Source organism: Rousettus aegyptiacus, unplaced genomic scaffold (genome assembly GCF_014176215.1).
Source record: "Rousettus aegyptiacus isolate mRouAeg1 unplaced genomic scaffold, mRouAeg1.p scaffold_m13_p_3, whole genome shotgun sequence".
Taxonomy (NCBI): domain Eukaryota; kingdom Metazoa; phylum Chordata; class Mammalia; order Chiroptera; family Pteropodidae; genus Rousettus; species Rousettus aegyptiacus.
In genome coordinates, this window is record NW_023416306.1 from 121,182,288 (window position 1) to 121,203,128 (window position 20,841).

Consider the following 20,841-nt stretch of genomic DNA (forward strand, 5'->3'; position numbering starts at 1 on the left):
GGGAACTCAGCGGAGCGCTGGCGTGGTGTGAGGCTCGGCGTCGCGGGCCCCGGTCCTGCTCCTAGGTCTTGTCTCTTGGAGAGGCGACACCGCAGGTGGCTTGTGAGGTTGAGGCGGGACTTCCCGTTTAACTCCTCCCCGCGGTCCTCCCCTCGCGTTACCTTCGTCGCGGGACCTGCGCCACGCCCGGCCCTAGCAACGGTCCTAGCAACGGCCGGGCTCCGCCCTCTTGTGTCTCCCGGAAAGCGCTCCGCCGCGTCTGTGCGCGACCACGGTCGGGCGCGCGTTTCAGGCTCGGTCGGAGCAGAAGACGCGGGAGCTGAGCGAGGACCCGCGGGTTGTGCAGGTCTGAGTCCCACTCTGATCCTCTCCTGCGCCTCTCTGGAGACTAAGTGGCCTGGCTGGAGCCGTGCAACTGCGGGGAGTGGACGCTCCTAGGCCGAGCCCTAATGGAGGTCGTGTGGGGTGTCGCCTGTGAACGGGGCCCCTGGTCCCTCTCGGGCGCTTGCATTTTTAGGATCTTGCAGGCCCCTTGGGAAAAAGGTTTCCGAATTTTTTCTCAAAAAAAATTTTCCCCTAACAATTATTTTCGGTGCTTTCCGCCCCAAGAGAAATCTGTCCTGGCAAAGTTAGTCCCTTAGGAACCCTATTCTTTATTTTCTAGTGTTTGGAGTGGTTTACGGGGTATTAGTTATCACGGAAGGTGAAGCTTAGCACAGACGCAGTGTGCCATGTAGCGAGGTATTTAAAATATTGAGTATGGTTACATAATAAAAGAGGCTGTTTCTTAAATCTAAATTTTGGGGGGGAGGGGTGGAATACATTAACACTTTAAGGTGCCAATTCCATGGATTTGGGTGATAAATTCGCTGCATAACTCAAAACCACGACATTTAAAGATTACCTATGTCTGAACCCCAGTCAGTGTACCATGAAAAACTAAGGCAAGACTGCCTACCAAACTGGTGGGTGGTCTGGGAGGGGCCATTGGTCCTGTATGAAACAGGACCTTGCGTTCCAAAAGCACTTTGGATTTTAAAAAATGGACATCGGAGCTCACTCTCTTTATATATGTCACCAGGTTCTTAAAAATAGTACAAGAAAACAAAATTGAAGTAGATTTTATATAAAACGACAATACAAGATAGGGGTGTTTTATAGAATGTTCCTTTGGGAGGTGAGTCAACTTGAGCTAGGCGCCTTTTCTATTAGTATTGTTTTGCAAAAAAGGTCTGCCAGGCTGCATTTTTACAGTTTTCAGGTACCTCAATAGCAAGATACATACTGCATGCTTTTTCTTTTTTCAGAATGGTTTCGTTTTAGTTAAAAAGTATTTATTGACTTCCTCCTTCTGCATAAGACATAGGGGTAGATGAGATCAGTAAAGAATTCTGCCCTTGCAGAATTCACTGTCTGCTAGGTGGAACTCCAAGTAAAGGTACATTTTTCCATGTTAAATATGTGGAACCAGTAATAAGTGAGCAAAGATAAAGAGATGTAAGAGATTACCATAGACTACCTAGAGTCCTGACTTTGAGACTAAAAATAGAGGATCATGTGCAAGGCAGAATTACTGCAACTTGGCGAATTATTAGTTTTAGGGGAAAAGAGGGTAGAAGGAGTATTAAAAAAATTAATTTCATTCATTCAACCTAAGTTGCAGAATGATGGATGCACCATCGTGATAAAAATATTCATTAGTTCCTTGGGATAAAGCCTTTTATGTTTTCTGTGTAACTCCTGTGACTCCACTTGTATTTCCCTGCATATAGTTGATGTTAACAAGTATGTTTTGAAGGTTTTGAATCATCAAGTTTGCAATGAATGATTTATACACATTTGAAGCAGGCTATTGGCTAGGTCAGGACAGATGCTCTAGTCATAGTTTCAGAGATCTTCGGAGGGAGTTGCCCATGTTTTACTACTGCTCCCTCTTGTGTATAGCCACCTTAGCCATAAGTGAGAGTATGTAGGTGAGGCAGGGTAGGGAGCCATAAACATTTACCTTTCACCGTCTCACAGATATTTATGTTATTTGATTTTATAGAGGAACAATATTTACATAAGGCTTTACTAATATCCATTTTGTTATATGGATAAAAGTCCAAGTATGAGGGGATATTTTGGAAGCATCTCAGGAGAAGTGCATTTGAGAGTCCTTGAAAAACTCACCAGTAATTTTCCAGGGAATGGAGTCAGGTTGAATTTAGTCCAGTCCAATTTCTTTTTTGACGATGAGCCCTATAATGGAGGTAACTCAAGATTATTACAGCCTAAAAGAGTTTCTCTGTAGGGACCTCAGGCAATACCAGAACAAACTCAAACCAAGAGAACTGAGGTAAATCTTAATTAGCTTCCTAAGTGCAGTCGGTGAGACCTCTGTTTTCTATGACAGTTGACCTTTCATTGGCCAACGGGATTTGCACCTCTGATTTCTGGAGACTAATATGAACTCCTCCAAAACTTTTAAGGCTGCTGTTGTTTTTAGAATGACTTTTCGATCTTAGAATTTCTTTACCTGAATCTGTAGATGGACTCTAGAGATCTGCACATCACCTAAAATTGTGATTAAACTTTCGTGTCTATATATGCCTTTTCTACAGATAAGGTCCAAGATTCATGTGATCTTAAAAGGATCTGAGACCAAAAAAAAAAAAAAAGAGGTAGCGCTCTCCTAGTTATTGAGGGCATAGTCACAGAGATAGAAACCATTTTTAGGTAGGTGGCTTGGTGTGGGGGGCGGGGGGCGGGTCAGAAGTAGATGTTTTCCATTTGTGAGGCAGGAAAAAGTGATTGGACTATCATTCTGAACTATTACTTTCTCTGAGAAAGTCAAAATGTAAACTCGTGCCTAATAAGTACACATCAAAAATATTTATCATGCATTATTTTGATTTTTCCCTTTTGATAAATTTGGCAAATGTATTTCACTTTTACTTGAATGACTAACATTTTTTTTTCTTTCCATTTCTTTTTTTTGGATCTCAAGCTCAGTGGGAATTACCATATATAAAAAGCTCCTGATGAATAATTAAATTAGTATCACTAACTTCTTATTAGTAAATTATCTTGTATATTATGTTCCACTGGAGTTTTTGTCATTTTCCATTTGGGAGACCACCGAAAGTTTCCTGTTGCAGTCACAGTTTTTTGCCTGTCAGTGTTTGTATTCAAACTGCCTCATAGTTATAAATCTTTATAATAAGAGAATCATTTTACTGTTTTGGAATGCATATCAAATTAAAAGGGCCTCAGTCTCTTTTCTCCCCAAAAGATATTGTGCTTACAGAGTATTTGAATAACAGTTTTTGTAGCCTTCATTCTTCTTTGAAGGAAATACTTAAGTTGCAAAGTTACTTTACTATTTTATCTCTAGAACTAAGAATCTGAATGGTGTAACTTTTAAAAGCAATAGGAATTCTTTGAGTGGAACATTAATGCTACTCTGGAAAATTTTAAATTTATAAGATAATACTTTATTTTTTGGGGCACATATTTCACCTTTTGAAATATTTTACTAATTTTAATTGATAGTAGATGCATTTTACATTAATGGATGTTTAGTTATTTTATGTGTGTTTTAATTTAAGTTGGAGAGGAATGTATCTTTTAGAACATAACCAACTAATTTTACTGATTTCACTGGAACCTTATATTTTCTTTAGAGTTCAATGTGAGAATAGATGTCATGTGATATTAATGCAGGGTCGAATCCATTCCTGGCTGATGCTAACATTGAACCATTGTTTTCCTAATATAAAACAAATTGCTGCCTTTGAAACATAAAGGATCACTGAAAATGGTTTGTTGGTACCTAAACTTTATATTTGAAATCATTTTTGTAGGAGAGCACTTTTCTATTTCTATGGAGGGAATGGCCCCAAAGGGTAATTTATTATTTTGAGTTTATTACATTTTAATTTTGTATTTTAAAGTATGCTAATTTAGTGGTTTAAAAACTTGTTAGCTTTTGTTAATAAATTCTAAAAACAGTGCACAGTGAATTAAATTGAGTAATTTTCTTTGTGGAGGCAATGGGTAAAATGTTTTGTTTTTATTTTGCCCCCTACTTTTTTTTTCAGTGTACCTATGATAGTAAATAGATGTTAAACTTTGGTTTGAAAAATGTCTCTCAGTCTACCTATATTTCTCAAAGAAAGAGAAGAAAGTAATTCAAAATTTGTGGAACTACAACAATCCCAAACTACTTCCACAGCTACAGAAGATCCTCTTCAAAACTTACGCTTAGCATCTCAAGAAGTTCTTCAGAAAGCTCAGCAAAGTGGAAGATCAAAATGTCTTAAATGTGGTGGTTCAAGAATGTTCTACTGCTATACATGCTACGTCCCAGTTGAAAATGTACCCATTGAACAGTTGCCACTTGTGAAGGTTGGTGAGAACTTTAATGGTTTGAAAGTAGGAAAATAGATTTTAAAAAGATGCCTCATATTTGCCTGTTCTAATGTAATTGATAAGCTTGATAAATGACATCATTATGAAAATGAATTATATTAATAGAAAATTTAATCCTACAGACTTGAACACATTTGTTTTTCTTGTCTCTGGAAAAAGAGACACATTGCTAAAACACTTGGGTGTGAGATGAATGATATTGTTTTTAATGAAATCAAGTACTTTTTTAAATTAATGATTATAATTAATTTGCAACATAGAAAAAATGTGATATAAACATTAATACAAGAGACAAGTTTATAGACTAATGAAGGAGCTTCAAAAACTATCCTAGGTCCTTGGACTTCTCTTTGAGAACACCTATCTAAAGGAGCTAGGGTTGATTTTTGCTTAGGCTTTTGTAGAATAGGCTTAGCCCCATTCTGTATGTGGAAATGGAGCACATGTCAATGACCAAAATGAAACTGAACTAAAATGGAAAAGACTAAGACTTCATTGGGTATGGTATAAATAGAGTGATTTAAAGCCAGATTTTTAAAGTTGATTTGAATTGATTGTTTACCTTATACTTTTTGTTGCTTACCAGGATTATTCTTGTATAGGTAAAAGATCTGTAGACTATCTACATAGTAATCAAAGAATTTATCACATATATATTATGTGACCGAAATTTAGTGATAAATCAAATAATGTATAAAATTTGACTACTGTCTCTTAGGAGTTTAGTTTGACTAAACTCTACACATGGACTTGTTAGAACTGGCCATTAAAAAACAATAAATTGTAACTAAAAACCTTTAACATGGTGATTCTAAGACTCATTAAAGTCAAAGTAATAAGAATACTTTTACACTCATATTTGAATTTCACCTTAGCCTATATTTCATTTTGTCAAGTCCATGGTCATCTCTCAGGGATCTAAAATCACACTTACAGGCCATTGGGAAATTTACTGACCAAGAATAAGTAAGTGTGGACTCTAGTCAGCCTTATAGTTACTTCAGAAAAACCAAGAACTTGAGGACAATAATTAAGTTTCCCAATATCTTTATGAATGTTACATTTCAAAGTATGATTTTTGAAGTATATACAGAATTATTCTGTCTTCTAGTTATATAAAGAAAGTATCCCATTAAAAGTTTTATCTTAAGATGTGTTGTAGTCAGAAGAGATTGAAGATCATAATAGTAAAAGTTAATAAATTGGCAGGGCTAATAGTGTCATAGAAATTTAATAATAGAGGATTATTTTCCAAATCAGTGGTCTAATATCCACCATTTAATAAAAATAACTCAAAACACTATGCCAAGTGTTTGATCAACTCTAAATGGCCTACTGAACTATACAGTTTTCTTAAGTGTTTGTCATTTTAAAGGCCACATATAAAATTTGATGTCAGTGTTTATTAATAATAATAAAAACTTTACAAATTTTTTTTCTAATTTCTACTTTATTTTTATTTTCATGAATCATTTAGCATTTAATTTAGATAGCCTGCTTGGGAAGGGAAGATGATAACATAATGAGTAAGTACCTCCCAAGCTTTAAATTTTAGTCTAGGGAATAAATTTATAAATACCTGTCTTCTTATGCAGAATATGATTTTTTTTTAACGTCATGAGAAAAGCACAGACAAATTTAAAAGGTGCTCTTGGTATTTTTTTTTAAAGAGGAGAAAAATAATAAGGTAAAAATAATCTTCATTTTCATTAGAGTCGTAGAATTTAAAAGGCTCCCTTTGGGAAAGTTGATAACTCCATGGTTGAAAGGCTTAGGGCTTCCTGCTAATGGCATTTTGATTAATTGGGCAGAAAGATTTGTGGCAAATCTTTTATAGAGATACAGGTGTTAGAGAACGGACTGATGTTCTTTATATATTTGAGAGCAGAACATCTCTACTTGTACTGCATCTGGTCAACTCTGCTGGTGTTACCTTGTCATTGTAAAAGAAGTGTCTTCCTTGACAATGTGTGGATTAGAGCACAAACATATTTTCATGGTTCGATTTGCATTTCTGCTTTTGTTTCATAGTACCAGAAATTTCAGGCTTAACTCACAGAGAACTAAAGATACCTACCTAGATTAGGTCCCAGGAATACTTTTTGAGCATAAGTTTTGTGTTATTGTCTTATACTTGTACATTTTAGTCCATAATAGGCTAGGTACATGATTTGTAAAATATAGTAATAACAGAGTCCTGTGTCCTTGATATAAATGTTGTCCTTCAAAGATAGCCAGCTGATCAGAAATGTTGATGATCACTTTTGGAATTTTCAGCTCATCAGCTATATAAGAAAGTTAATTTTATTGGTAGTAGAATACTTTGTCACAATCTGCTTTTTTCTTTCCCCTTTTCTACCTTTCCTGGGCTAAGCTAATGCTAATCTGATACTGAGGGACCCTGGGAAAACGGAATATAGTTAAACTGAGACTGAGCATCATGAAGAAAGTCTGATGTAGAGTTCAGCCAGAAGTAGACTGATGTAAAATTATTTGTGAATTTCATACTTAAATGGTAAAATTTGTCTAAATAGAAGTTGGTTTGCGAATTTAAAGCAATTGGCCCTAACTTACAAATGTTCACTAGTCCTAGGTAGGGAAGGTAGGAGACATGGGGTTTGGAACCCTAAATTGAACACTATTTGGGATACATATTTATAGCCCTTCTGGGGTATACACTGTTCTTTTTCCACATACTCATCTAGAAAGATAAAATATATGCAACTGAGATTATTTAGTAGCATGCAGCAACTGCTCCTTTAAAAAATAGTTCTGGAATTTGTGATACATGCAACAGCATAGACGAATCTCAGAATAATTATGAATGAAGTTAGATGAAAAGAGTATATACTGTGTGATTTCATTTATATAGACATTGAGAAAATGCAAACTAATCTATAGTGATTGCAGATCACTGGTTGCCTGAGGACTGTGGGTGGTAGTTGATGGTGAAGGGGAAGGAGGAAGGCACAAGAAGACTTTTGAGGGGTGACAGATATGTTCATTATCTTGACTGCGATGATGAATTCAAGGGTGAAATGTATGTTTAAACTTATTAGATTGTCCACTTTAAGTGTGTGTGGTTTATTGTATCAGTTTTTTCTCTTTAATAAAGCTGTTTATAAATAAATGAGAAAAATAGTTTTGTACTTCAAGGTAAAATAGCTATGTGTCCCAGAGTAAATATCTAATATCCTGCTTGCTTAGTGTAGGGTGGAAGCTGGAAGAGTGCTTATCATAACAAATAAGTCATTTGAAATCTACAGTGAAGAATCTGAAAGTTTCTTATATATAGATGGGAAGATAACACTTAGCTTTTATTTTCATAATCATGACAATGCAGGACTTGCACAGGCATTATACAGAAAACTAAACCAAACATGTCAGTGAAATAATAGAAAAATGTAACTTTAAAAATGCATGAAAATGCTATTTTTGCATAGAGTAAGGACATAACCCATAATATTAAATAATGAAACTTTAAGGGAAATAGGCAAAATGATTTTGAAGAGTTATTTTTTATATGAGGAGTACGCCTCCTAGATCTATCTATTCTGTTGCTATTTTTTCAGTTGATAATTATTTTATTTGTGCTGTTAAAAGCCACTTCTGAGAATTGTAACATTCACAACTAAAGATAATACCTTTGACTTCAAAGGATATTTAAACAAAATTTTAACTTGAATTTTAGATCTGAAGCTTTGTCCATACTTTTATTTCCTTTTACTATATCATAAAATGAACAAGCTTAAAATTTATAGGAGTTATAAAAAATATCCATGTCACAAATACTGAAATGCAAGGGCTCGAACTCAGTGCTTATGTAACTTAAATGAAAATGATGTTAGAACTTGGCTTTAAGAGCAGATTCTATGTTAAATGAGTTGAAAATAGTTCTATTACATGATTAACAATATCGAGAAAGTTTTTTTTCATGACTCATCATTCTTAATATTCTGGTTTAGAAAAGTATGACTTTTTACTGTAAGTATATTTATAGGAATGTAGTATGAGCTTGTCTTATTTAAGCTTTGAAGACCATTTTTATTAACATAAAAATTAGAATTGTTATATTTGTTTTATTTATTTATTTTTAATTTTAGCTTCCACTGAAGATTGACATCATTAAACATCCAAATGAAACAGATGGCAAAAGTACTGCTGTACATGCGAAACTCTTAGCGCCTGACTTTGTAAATATTTACACGTACCCTTGTATTCCGGAATATGAAGAAAAGGACCATGAAGTAGGCAGCTTATTTTTTACAACTCTTCACATTGAATCTAAAAATGAATTTTAAGCTCTAGTGCCTCTCTGAACCTACTTGAACACAATTTAATATTTTTCATAATGACCTAGGGTTATCCTGATGTAGCACTAAACAACATACAGTTAACATTAGTGTCTGAAAGATAAAATGATCCTAGATCGTTAGGCTTTTTTGTCTGTCTTTTTACTTTTTATCATTTTTATGCATTATTTCTTCAGATTTTTATTCATGGCCGGTATTATTATGCGTACTTTTACTTTCTCCCTTCTCCATTTCCTGCTTATTCTACTTGTAGATGGTCTAATTTGATGCAAACAGCAAAACCAGATTACATATATGTTAGAATTGCTCCAAAAGAAGAAAAACTGAATTAAAAGGATTTTCAGGGATTCTCCCTAAATTAAGAGCTTTAATATATGGCCTTTGCAAATTTCCTTTTTTTTTCTGCACAGAGGCCTTTCTTGCTCCATTTCTAGATTCTTAATTGTTTTTCACATAGTTGAAATTTCACATTGGTGAGATATTACTAGTCTTGTTGAAAAGTAAGGTTGCAATAGATCTCAAAAAAAGGTAGGCTTGGGATACTTCTTAGAGAAGCTCATTAAACTCTTTTAGGTCTCTTGGGGACCATTCGTTTGGTTAATGTAGAAACAAAATAAAAAATTAATACACTCATTTGTTCTGGAAAGAACTTGGTAGGTTTTTCCTTTCTTATCAATATATTTTTTTGGTTGAGTTTATGTAGAAAGTTGTGTTTGTAAATACCTGAGTTTGGGCTCTAGGAATATATTTGTTTCCTTCTCTGGTCAGCTAGTTATCATTTATGTTAATTAAATAGAACACAGCGCCAGATTCTATAAGGAGATGTGATTGCTTATAATCCAAGAAAATTAAGAAACCCTGGGCTTTGCTAGTTAGATATGAGGGAAATATTGGCATGCAATATGAATGTTTGAGAAATTTTTATAACTTTGAAGTTTTTTGTTTATTTTTGTAATGTTTAGTTTTTCATATTAAAAATGATGCTTATTAAAGAACATTTGGGAACTAGAGAAAAGTACAGGGGACAAAATACCCATAATTCTACCAACATTTATTCATTTCACAAATATTTACTGGGTTCCTGCTTTGTGGCAAGAGCTATTCAGAGATTGGAGGCTCTAGCAGTACATAATGTCTCAGTAAAATGCTGAAAGTAAAGCAGTACCATAATTTACATTATTCCTTGAAAATTTGATTTTTTAGTTTTAATTTTTCACTATAATATGTATAGTTTAACAAATATTCTGGGTATCTTGAGTATGTGGGTATTTAGGATAATTTTATTAAAACAAATTTTCATAGTAAAATTATTTGACCAAAGGTTATGAACATTTCAAGACTCTTGATTTAAGTTGCTAAATTTCTTTCACAAAGAGTTATACTGTTTAAACCTGCCTTGAGTGATGGCTATCAAGGCCCATTACTCCATTTTCTTACCAGCATTGACTATCATTTGTTTTGTCTTTGCATATTATATAGGTGAAAAGGGTATTTAATTATTGAATGCTTTTCAGTAGTTCTTTTACAAAGTATCGCATACTTTGCCTTTTATTTTATGAAATATTTTAAAGGTTAGTTTTTTTGATTCAAGGTACAATTAACTTAGCTTCTATCAACAGGTGAATAACTTATTTGAAGTAATACTTTCAGGTAGTATATTATGATTATAAATTACTCGAGAAAAGCCCAAAACTTTACCATACATATTAAAGAAGCACATATAGTAGAAGTTAATGATCATTTCTCAGAAATTCAGTATATATATTTTTTAAAGTTTTAAGTCGGTCAGAATTTCTTCATTTTAAAGATTAAAATAGCATACCATTAACTTAAGTTTCTTTGCTTTAGGTTGCACTTGTTTTCCCTGGACCAAAGTCTATCTCAATAAAAGATATTTCTTTTCATCTGCAAAAAAGGATTCAAAATAATGTTAGAACCAAAAATGATGACACTGACAAGCCATCTATTAAACGCAAGAAAATTGAAGAACACGATTTGAATGACGGCAAGTGCAAAGTGACAACACTGAAAAAAATTATATTTATAGATAGCACCTGGAACCAAACAAACAAAATATTCACTGATGAGAGACTTCAAGGTAAGAAAAAAAATTTGTGTTTTGCATTGCGTCTTCACCCACCTTTCATTCCATAAAATTTCAAAACCTTTTTAGAAGAGTTGCATTAACTACCCATACATTTTGCTACATTTGCTTTTAATTCTCTTTCTCTATTATATGTGTATATACTTAGCTATATAGTATATAAGAACAATTATATATATTTGGTCGAACCATTTGAAAGGAAGTTGCAAGCCTTACACTTCACCCTTAAATACCTAAGTATATACCTTTTAAGAATAATTGCATAATTGCCATACCATTATCATTCTAAGAAAATTAACAAAAGTTCTGTAATGTCTAATATACAGTCCAAATTTACATTTTCCCAATTGACCCAAAATATCTTTTGTAGCTTTTTTCCTCTGACGTAAGCATGAAAAGTCATATTCCATTTGCTTATGCCTCTTCAGTCTTTTTTAATGTAGAACAGTTCTGTTTTTATTTTTCATGACTTAGACTTGTGTGAAAAGGATAGATCAGTTATCTGAAGGTTTCATCATTATTAGATTCAGTCTAAATATTTTTGCAAGGATACTTATAGTTAAGGATAAATCCACAGTTGTTCATGACAATTCCAGTTTATATCTATTGTTTTGTTATAATTATTAATAGCATTTCCTTTTACTCTCAGAAATAAAGCTGTTCAGCTGATAAATTGTAATATTACCCTATTCATAGGGAAAGTGGTATACTTATTGCATCAAAACAGATGGCATATAAGTTGTTCCATTATTGGTGATAATTCTAATTACTTAGTTAAAGGTGACTTGCCAGACCTCTCCATTATAAAGATTTTTTTCTTCTTTGAAATTATTAGTAATCTGTGGAGTAATGTTTTAAGACTATGAACTGTTTGTTTCCTGACTGCTTTTCAATAAGTAGTTTTAGTATTCGTTAATGACTCTTTCCTAAATCAGTAATTACATCAAGGATTGCTAAATGATGAAATTTTAATTTTATTATTTCTTCTACATTTGTTAGCGGGCATTATTACATAAAGAACTTTTCCTTTTTCCCCTCTTCTTTTGTCCTCTCCCTGCCCAGCCTGTCCCCCATCATGGTTGTATTCTTTTTGATGCTCAGAGTGTCTCAGATTTTGCCAGTGGGGGCCCTTCAAGTCTTTTGAGGCATGGCCTCATTATTCCTTCTGGTATAGCACTTTTTTCCTGCCCCAGACCTAGAATCAGTCATTCATAGGAGCCGTGGTTCTTTTTAGTGGGAAACGATGTTAGAAACCAAGATCTGGTAAATTTTTTCCTACTTAGATGCCATTACTTTGCTGGACAGAGCCAACAAAAATTGTGTGTGTGTGTGTGTATGTGAGTGTGTATGTATGTGCGTGTGTATCATGAGTTCACACGGATGGTTCCAATTCAGGTTTAACATTACAGGGGTTTTCTTTCTTTCGTTTTCTGTTTCTGTTTTTCTCTTAGAGTGAAAAGCTTAGTTCTTAATAATAGTGGTTTAAAAGAGTTGCTTTACTTGTCCAGGTACTACAACTGGCAATATGAACAAGAGTGCATACTACCTGTCATATTCCCTTGCACCTTACTCAGTTCTTCAGGCTTTCTCAGTTTTCTAAAAGCTTTAGGTTTGTTCTCAGCTTTTTGATGGCTTTGTTTGTATACCATATGTGATTAGAAGGCAAGACAACTACCTAGTTAGTATTAGGCAGTTGCCAAAACAATTTCAACCTGAGAGATCTTCTCTCAGGCTATTGTTAAAAATGTACATCATCTAGAAAAGAAAGTTTATGACGCTTTTTGGAGTCTGACTTGTGTTAATTAGTACCAAGTAAAGTGAGTGACAATACTAGACTTAATTAGCTTAATTTATATAGTTAGTACCTCTGAGATCAACATACATGCTAGTAAGCTTTATCATTCTAATTATGTGTGTGCTTGTTTATATGTGTGAGAAAGATAGGCAGAGAGATAGACAGAAATTGTGTTTGTGAGAGAGAGAGAGACAGATAGACAGACAGAGACACAGAGAGACTACAGAGCGTAAGACCTGGAAGAATCTTGTTGATGTTTAATAGAGAGAGAACCCTAGGTGCTGTTCTTTGGAGTACTGCTGCCACAGTACTTTGGATGGTTACAACAGCAAATTATTCCTCAGTTTGAAGATTCTTCTGAGCCATTTTTCTTTATAGTTGCCTTATTTGGTAATTGAAAGGATCCAATGAAAGCACATAAATGGAAACACTTGAAAAAAACTATAAAAGGAATTATTGAGGTACAATTCAAAATCTGTTTTCAGAGTGTCCACACTTGTGCTTAAGGCTTAAAATCAGATTCATACAAAAAATTTCTGTTACTCCTTCCCAGTCACGTAGAAAATGTCACATATTTCTGTGCTATGCCTTCAAAATCATAACAACTTTAAACCTCAGTTTAAACTCTCAAATGTAATGTTATCTTACTATGAATGCAGAGGTTAAGAAAACCCTTAACAATGTAAAAACATACTGTTTTGCCAGACTTTACAGAGAAATAGCTCTGGATGTTTTACTACTGTCAAAATAAAACATTTAGAGGTTGAGTGTCTAATTTAATCATAAAATGTAAACCTACAAGTGAAGATTGACATAACATTCTTGAAGATTCACCATAGGAAGCCTTGGGGAGATGGAGTGGGGAAGAATGGTTTCTTTTTGTTGGAGAGGAAGTCCAAATTATTAAAAGTGGAATTTAATCGTAATACGTTTTAAATACTGGCCAGATTGGTCCCTTCATTTTGACCATGTTGATACAATGTTTAAAGTGACAGGTTTGTTCACATTATAAGCATTTCCTGAGCTCCGCGAGTGCGTCAGTGAAGGCTGCATCATGTGCTGCCTCATTCTGTCCTCTCAGCAACACGAAAATAGCTTAAGATTTTCATTTTCATTTTCCATTTGAAGAAATTCGGGCAATAATTTTGGAAGGACAAGCCATTTATAATTATTTGCTTTAAAGTTTGACTGCTACAAATTTTAATGTATTTTATCTTAAAGTTATTGATTGCCAGAAATATGTTTTCAAATGTATATGTTGATCTTTTAAAAATAAATGTTAGTTTCCTATGAAATCCTATGTCTATGTATTTCAGTATGATTTAAAGGGTTCTCCATACTTCCAAGCAAATATTTCAAACAGGATGGTTTAGTGGTGTTAATTATTAAATCTTTATTTTTATTTAACATTTTAGAACATATTAGATCTCTTATAGAAATCAGCACCAGTTTAATAGTTACTTTTTTTTTTTAGAAATTACATTGGCAATGTCAAAATCCTATGTTAAGATTTTAATTGTACTAATTAGAATATATCAGATATCTGCCTTTACTTCTTGGTTATAATTGCATTAATACAAATAGTTAAAAGTGGTTTGGTTTTGGTTATTTTAACTTTTGTTTATCTTTGATTTAAAATTATTCAAATTGAAATATTTTCAAAATACTTAGAATACTTTAAAAGCAGATGATTTTTGTGATTTGTCCATTCCTTCAGTAATATTTGTTGAACCCCTGTTCCTGGACAGGCAAGTGTCCTAGATTCGAGGGATATGAAGGAAAATAAGGCAATTTTTCTACCCTGTGATTAGTCATAATGGCTATTAGTTAGTGTTGTGCTCAACTTCATGAAACAGAAACCCAGCTAGAATCTTAAAACAAGTAGTGGATTTACTTTTCACCTGTAAAAGTTCAGAGGTGGGTAGTCCAAGGCTGGTACAGGAGCTTCACAGTGCCCTTAAGGTTTCAGACTCCTGTTTTCCACCTCTTATCACTTTCATCCTCATGCTTGTAAGATGGCTACTAGTCCCTGAGGCATCCCATACATTTTCCAAGCAAGACAAAGGGCAAAAGGTAATATATGTATTAAAAAAAAAAAAAAAATGCTTTCCTGAGAGTTCTACCTATGAGATTTCATTTTTCCTTTATTTGACCAGAATTGGTTCGCATGCATGACCCCCCTGGCTGTAAGGAAAGCTGGGAAATCATTTTTAACTGGACACATGCCACACTGTGCAGGGTTGAGATCTGTTAATAAGAGAGGAGAAAGTAAATGTTGAGAAGACACTAGACATTGTCTGCCACGTAATCTATTATAGGAGGCAGACATGTAAGCAGATAAGAAAATTCAGTAAGTTTTGAGTGTAGTGGTAGCATCAAGGAGACACTCTGCCTGGAGTCCCTGGAAAGATTCACTGTCTCTTTTGAAATCTTGATGGATAAAGGGGTAAAAGAGAGGCATTTCAGACAAAGAGAATGGCATATGCACAGGATATATTCAGGAGACTGAAAAAGTTGAATATAATGTTGACTGCATACTTTATGGGAATAGCAGAAGAACAGAATGAAGAAATTCAAATTATGAAAGCCCTTGAATGTCATGCCTTGGAATTAGGTCTTTTTTAACATGGTGCTGTGGCATCATTAAAGAATTTAAAACCTGACATTGACATGATGAGATTTGTGTTTTATATCTCATGGAAACAACAGCACTGGGACCTGACTTCCAGCCCCAATTCTGCCACTAAGTAGGCAAAGGTGGTTTTTTTTGTTGTTTTTTGTTTTTAATTTTTAAACTAAATTATGATACATATGAAAGAATATATGCATTAAATTATAGCACATAATGATATGATGATTAGTTAAGAACTCAAGCACCGGAATCATATCAGTAACTTTCATTTGCCCATGTTCTCCTCCCCATGCCATTCTCCTTGTTCCCACAAGTTAACTGTTCTCTTAAATTATATTTATAATTCTTTTGATTTTTTTAAAGTTTTATTATATACATCTATTTTTATAAACTTTATATTATTTAGTTTTGCTTTATTTTGATCTGTGTATTGTGTTTTGGGGATTCTCGTTCTAAACTCACCATTTTGTTTTTAAGGTTTATCCATGTATGTGATTGTAGCAATAGTTTATTTCACTGCTATAATATCTGACTGTGTGAATATACAACAGTTAATTAATTATTCAGTGTCCTATTGATGAAACACATTTCTAATTTTTGCTGTTAGAAACAGTGCTAGTATGACCATTCTCTTGCATGTAAAATCTTCCTCTAGGAAACATAACTAGAAGTGGGATTCCTAGGTTGTTGCATATGAGCATGTTCAGTTTTACAAGATAATGCCAATTGTTTTCCAAAGTGTGGATACACTAATTTATACTTCCATCATTAGTTGATCCCATCGATCCATAATCCGTTTTACGTTGGTATTGTCAAATGTTTGATCTTTGTCAAACCTAGTAGTTATAAAGTGATATCTCATTGTGGTCGTACTTGACCTTCCTCTAATTAATAATTGGATCCAGCATCATTTGGTTTGCTTATTTGACCATGCACATGTCCTGTTCTGTGAAGTACCCATGTCCATTTTTCTAGTGGTTTTTTTTTTCTTATTGATTTGTAGGAATTCTTTATATATTCAAGACTATAGATGATAATGGTTTGAAATACCTTCTTGCATTTTTTGACTCACTTTTAAATTACTTTATGGTGTCTTTTGAGGAATAGAAATTCTTAATGTAGAATTTATCAGTCTTTCATATTTAGTGCTTTTTGTGTTTCATTTAAATCCTTTCTACCCCAGGATACTGTATTTCTAATAATCTCTTTATAGATTTTAAAAGTATTTTTGTGTCAACAATATCAATTCTGTTTCTGTCCAGTTCTTATGCATGTAATTTCTTTGTATTGCTGTGTCGACTAAAACCTCGAACGCAGTGTTGAACAGAAGCCCTGTGGGTGGTGGTCGTTCTTGTCATGCTTTAGTCAGTGATCTGTGTCTTCTAAATGGCAGGTTTAGTCTATCTACATTTGCTGTCAGTATTGATATATTTGAACCTATTTCTGTCATCTTAATATTATTGCTATTTATCTTGCTTTTTACAGCATTTTTCCTAGCTTTTCTTTGATCAAGTTTTTATTTTTTATTTCATTTTTGAATACTCCTATTTTGGTTCTTTTAGAGAATTGTACTTTGCACATGTAACTTTAAAAAATTCAAAGTCAAACATTATTTTAACCTCCTTTTGAACACTCTAAGGACTTATTACACCTAAGCTTCACTTAACACTCTCTTAGTTCACAATGTTATTATTTTCTTAATTTTGTTCTGTTCTTTTTAAAATTAAAAAAAAATTAATTAGAGCTGACATTCAGTGCAATTACGAATTATTTTCAGGTGTACAGCAAAGTGGTTAGACATTTATATAATTTGCAAAGTGTTCCCCCCGGTGAGTCTAGTACTCACTTGGCATCATACATAGTTATTACAATTTTATTGACTGTACTCCCTATGCTGTACTTTATATCCCCGTGACTATTTTGTAACCAGCAATGTGCACTTCATAATCTCTTCACTTTTCTTACACAGTCCCCCAACTCCCCTCCTATCTGGTAATCAGCAGTTTGTTCCCTGTATCTATGAGTATGTTTCTGTTTTGTTTGTTTATTTCGTTCTTTAGATTTCTCACATATAAGTGAAATCATATGGTCATTCTTTGCCTGACTTATTTCACTTAGCATAATACCCTTTAGGTCCATCCATGTTATCACAAATGGCAAGATTTCATTCTTTTTATGGCTGAGTAATATTCCATTGTATGCATGTACCACATCCATCCAGTGTATGTATCCAGTCATCCATCAATGGACTCTTAGGTTGCTTCCCTATCATGGCTATTGGAAATAATGCTGCATTGAATATAGGGACACATTTATCTTTTCAAATTGTATTTTGGATTTCTCCAGATAAATACCCAGAAGTGGAATTGCTGGTCATAAGGTAGTTCTATTTTTAATTTTTTGAGGAACCTCCTTACAGTTTTCTATAGTGGCTGCACCAATTTTCAATCCCACCAACAATGCACAAGGGTTCCCTTTCCTCCGCATCCTTGCCAACACTTATTGTTTGTATCTTTATTCTGTTCTTTATTTTTCAGCCCACAAATTAGATATCGTTGTTTCTGTTTTATATATACAGTACTCATTTGGGTTTGCACAGATGTTACCATTTCCTTTGCTCACCATTCTTTTAATTCAGACAGTCTTTCCTGAAATACATGTTTTAGCAGTTCCTTTTATTGGGTTCCCTGTTGGCATATGTTCAAATTTTGTTTCTCTATTAATGTTTTTCACTCTTGTTCTTGACTTACAGTTCTTCTAGGTACACAGCTTTAGGTTGCTAATTATTTTCTCTTGACACTGAAGATTTTCTTCCAGTGTCTTCAGTATTCTTTTGTTGCTAATGAAGTCTTCTGTCATTCTGATTACTATTCTTGTGTATATGATCTGCTCAAAAGAATGGTACTCACTTGGCATCATACATAGTTATTACAATAACTGGCTACTTTTAAAATCTTTATCTTTATTCTTTTGCAGTTACACTACTATGTGATTGACCTAGGCACTGACGTCTTTTTTTTATCTTCTTTGAGATAAATTATTTCATACATCTGAGACTTTGCACTTTTAAAAATAGTTTCTGGGAAAAGTCATAGGTATTATCCCTTTAAATGCTATCCTTCATTCTCTTTGTTCTCTTCCCTGGGACTCCTTTTAGACATTTTATCCTCCGTATCCCTTAGTATTTTAATTCTTTTTATGTTATTCTTGTCATTCTCTGTTATATTCCCAAGGTCACTTTTAGGTTAAAGTGAAGTGTGATATTAGGAAATCATTGATGACTCAGATATTCCTAATCTGGGTTAGTGCACCAATTTTGTTAGTGCACCTTCTTCCTTTTATTTCTCACTTTAAAATAAATTAAAAAAAAAAGTATGGCAAAATAAATATAATATGAGTTCAAATCCTGGTTTGAGGTGCTAAAAGCATTCTAGTTTATATGTTGACGTTTCAGTTATAAGAGGTAGGAGTACTGTTCTGTGGTTTCATGAATCGTTTTTTTTTAAATACACAGGAGCAAGGCATTTTAGCTGACTGTCTTTGAAGCTCCGCATCACAGATGTGACAGAGCTAATGAAATGGCTCTAAATACTGTGTTCATAAAAATATAGCCAAAAAGTGATAATCCAAAAATACTAAAGACCGTTAACCTGCTTGTCTGTCTCAGTGAGTTTCAGAATGATGTTTTAAATGTCAGTTTATTAAGGAAATGAAACCCTTCTGAAGACTGGTGAATTTAGTCCTTTCGTCGATGAAAATTTTAAAAAGACAGTGGAAGGGAGAAGATGGAAAGGGATGATTCTCTTAAATATTAACCGCTTTTCGCCAATTGCTACAAAGTCCAATACTTATAAGTAACTATCATGTGTAAGATTTCCATTCTCTGTTTAATATTGCTTCTGTATATACCTTAATGCATTTAGGAACATATCTTTTAAATTGGGATTGAGGGAATTTATCGGGGCTCTTTAAAAAGAGAAATCCTTATTGTACCACACCCTGTGGTTAAGAAGAAATATTTATACTTTTCTTATTTGTTTTTGGCAGGGTTGTTACAAGTTGAGTTGAAAACAAGAAGAACTTGCTTTTGGCGTCATCAAAAAGGAAAGCCAGATACTTTCCTTTCTACAATTGAAGCCATTTACTACTTTCTGGTAGACTACCATACTGATATATTAAAAGAGAAATACAAAGGACAATATGACAATCTTTTATTTTTCTACTCTTTTATGTACCAGTTAATAAAGAGTGCCAAATGCTCTGGAGACAAGGAAACAAGAAAACTTACTCATTAGTTTTTAAGAAGCCACTTATGTCATTTTATTTTGCTAAAATCAATAAACTTGTAATTGTGCTTTGTTTATTCTTAGGAAATATTCATGTGTAATGTCTGTAAGACCACTTGAAAAAAATAAGGCTTCATTCATTTTACCGCATGCTTCTTAAAAGGAAGTTATTTCTAAGAGAATTTCCAGAGATAATGTTGACTGAAAAATTAGTTTCAGCAGTTATCTGCTCAAGTTTGGCATGTCAGTTTTCTTACTATATTTTAAGGTGTTATATTTAAGTCTATGCATTTGGATATACTTAGATATCTGTTTAGAAGTCTTCATATCTTTTCACCTATACTCACTACCATGTTTGGAGGTAGATGGGGTCAGAATCTCCTTCCTGAAAATGAAGCAATAGGTTATTTCCTTGAGGTTAATGGCAAACATAATCAGAACTAGAATTGTAGCTCTAGTCCCTAGGGCTAGTTTTGTAAGTCCACACTGCTTTTGATGGACATTTGTTGCTTTTTATATCTGTCTGGCATCCTTTTTTTTTAGGGAGAAATTACTAGCAATCATAGGGTCCTGCTATAGGGATGGACATATGACCTAGTTTAGCAAGCACAGTACCCAGCGATTGATTCAGGGATGAGCACATGAACCATCATCCTTTTTGATAAATGGTATGGATGCTATAGGAGATAGGGCTTATTTTTAAATAGCACTGTGGTATAGTGTTTAAAAGCACAGGCCCTAGAGTTTAACTACTTGAATCTAAATCTTAGCTTTTCTTTTTCTACCTACTAGTCATGTGTCAGTTTCTTCATCTCTAAAGAACGGATAATATAATAGCTACCTTATAGGATAATTATGAGGATTAACTGAGTTAATATATCTAAAATGGTTTTGACAGCACCTGGAATACAGTAAGTGCTATATATATGTTTACTCTTTTTATTACTTTATTTTGAATTGTACACTAAATGAGATAACCCTAGAGCTCCCTGTGGCATCTGTGCTGCAGGTGGCAAGAGCCTGCCTTAGAATGAAGCCAGCAGAGGAAAGCAGAGTGGAGAGATAAAAGACAGGCCTGAGGACATCATTTAATCACATAATCAGGCTGCTCGTGAATGGAGGCCTACTGTTCTGGATAGCTTCTGTTTGCCCCTCTGGATCCTCCCTCCCCTCTTCCATTCTGCTGTCTGCTCTGTGAGGTAGGTTCCCTTGCTCTCTGGCTTTCGGTTGATTTCCAAAAATGAGAAGAACCAGCAAGAGATTGGAAGTTCAAAGGAAATTGAAATTGTGTTATTTAT

The 20,841-nt window shown here is 33.9% G+C and overlaps 1 protein-coding gene across 1 annotated transcript; it reads left to right on the forward strand.

The window, feature by feature from the left end:
- Positions 1-214: 214 nt before the first annotated feature.
- Positions 215-19,631, forward strand: DTWD1 (DTW domain containing 1). The gene is made up of 5 exons (XM_016128726.2): positions 215-346; positions 4,083-4,389; positions 8,517-8,660; positions 10,575-10,824; positions 19,305-19,631. The coding sequence occupies exons 2-5, from the start codon at positions 4,126-4,128 to the stop codon at positions 19,550-19,552; spliced, it is 906 nt and encodes a 301-aa protein (XP_015984212.1). The 5' UTR covers positions 215-346; positions 4,083-4,125; the 3' UTR covers positions 19,553-19,631.
- The last annotated feature ends 1,210 nt before the right edge of the window (positions 19,632-20,841 follow it).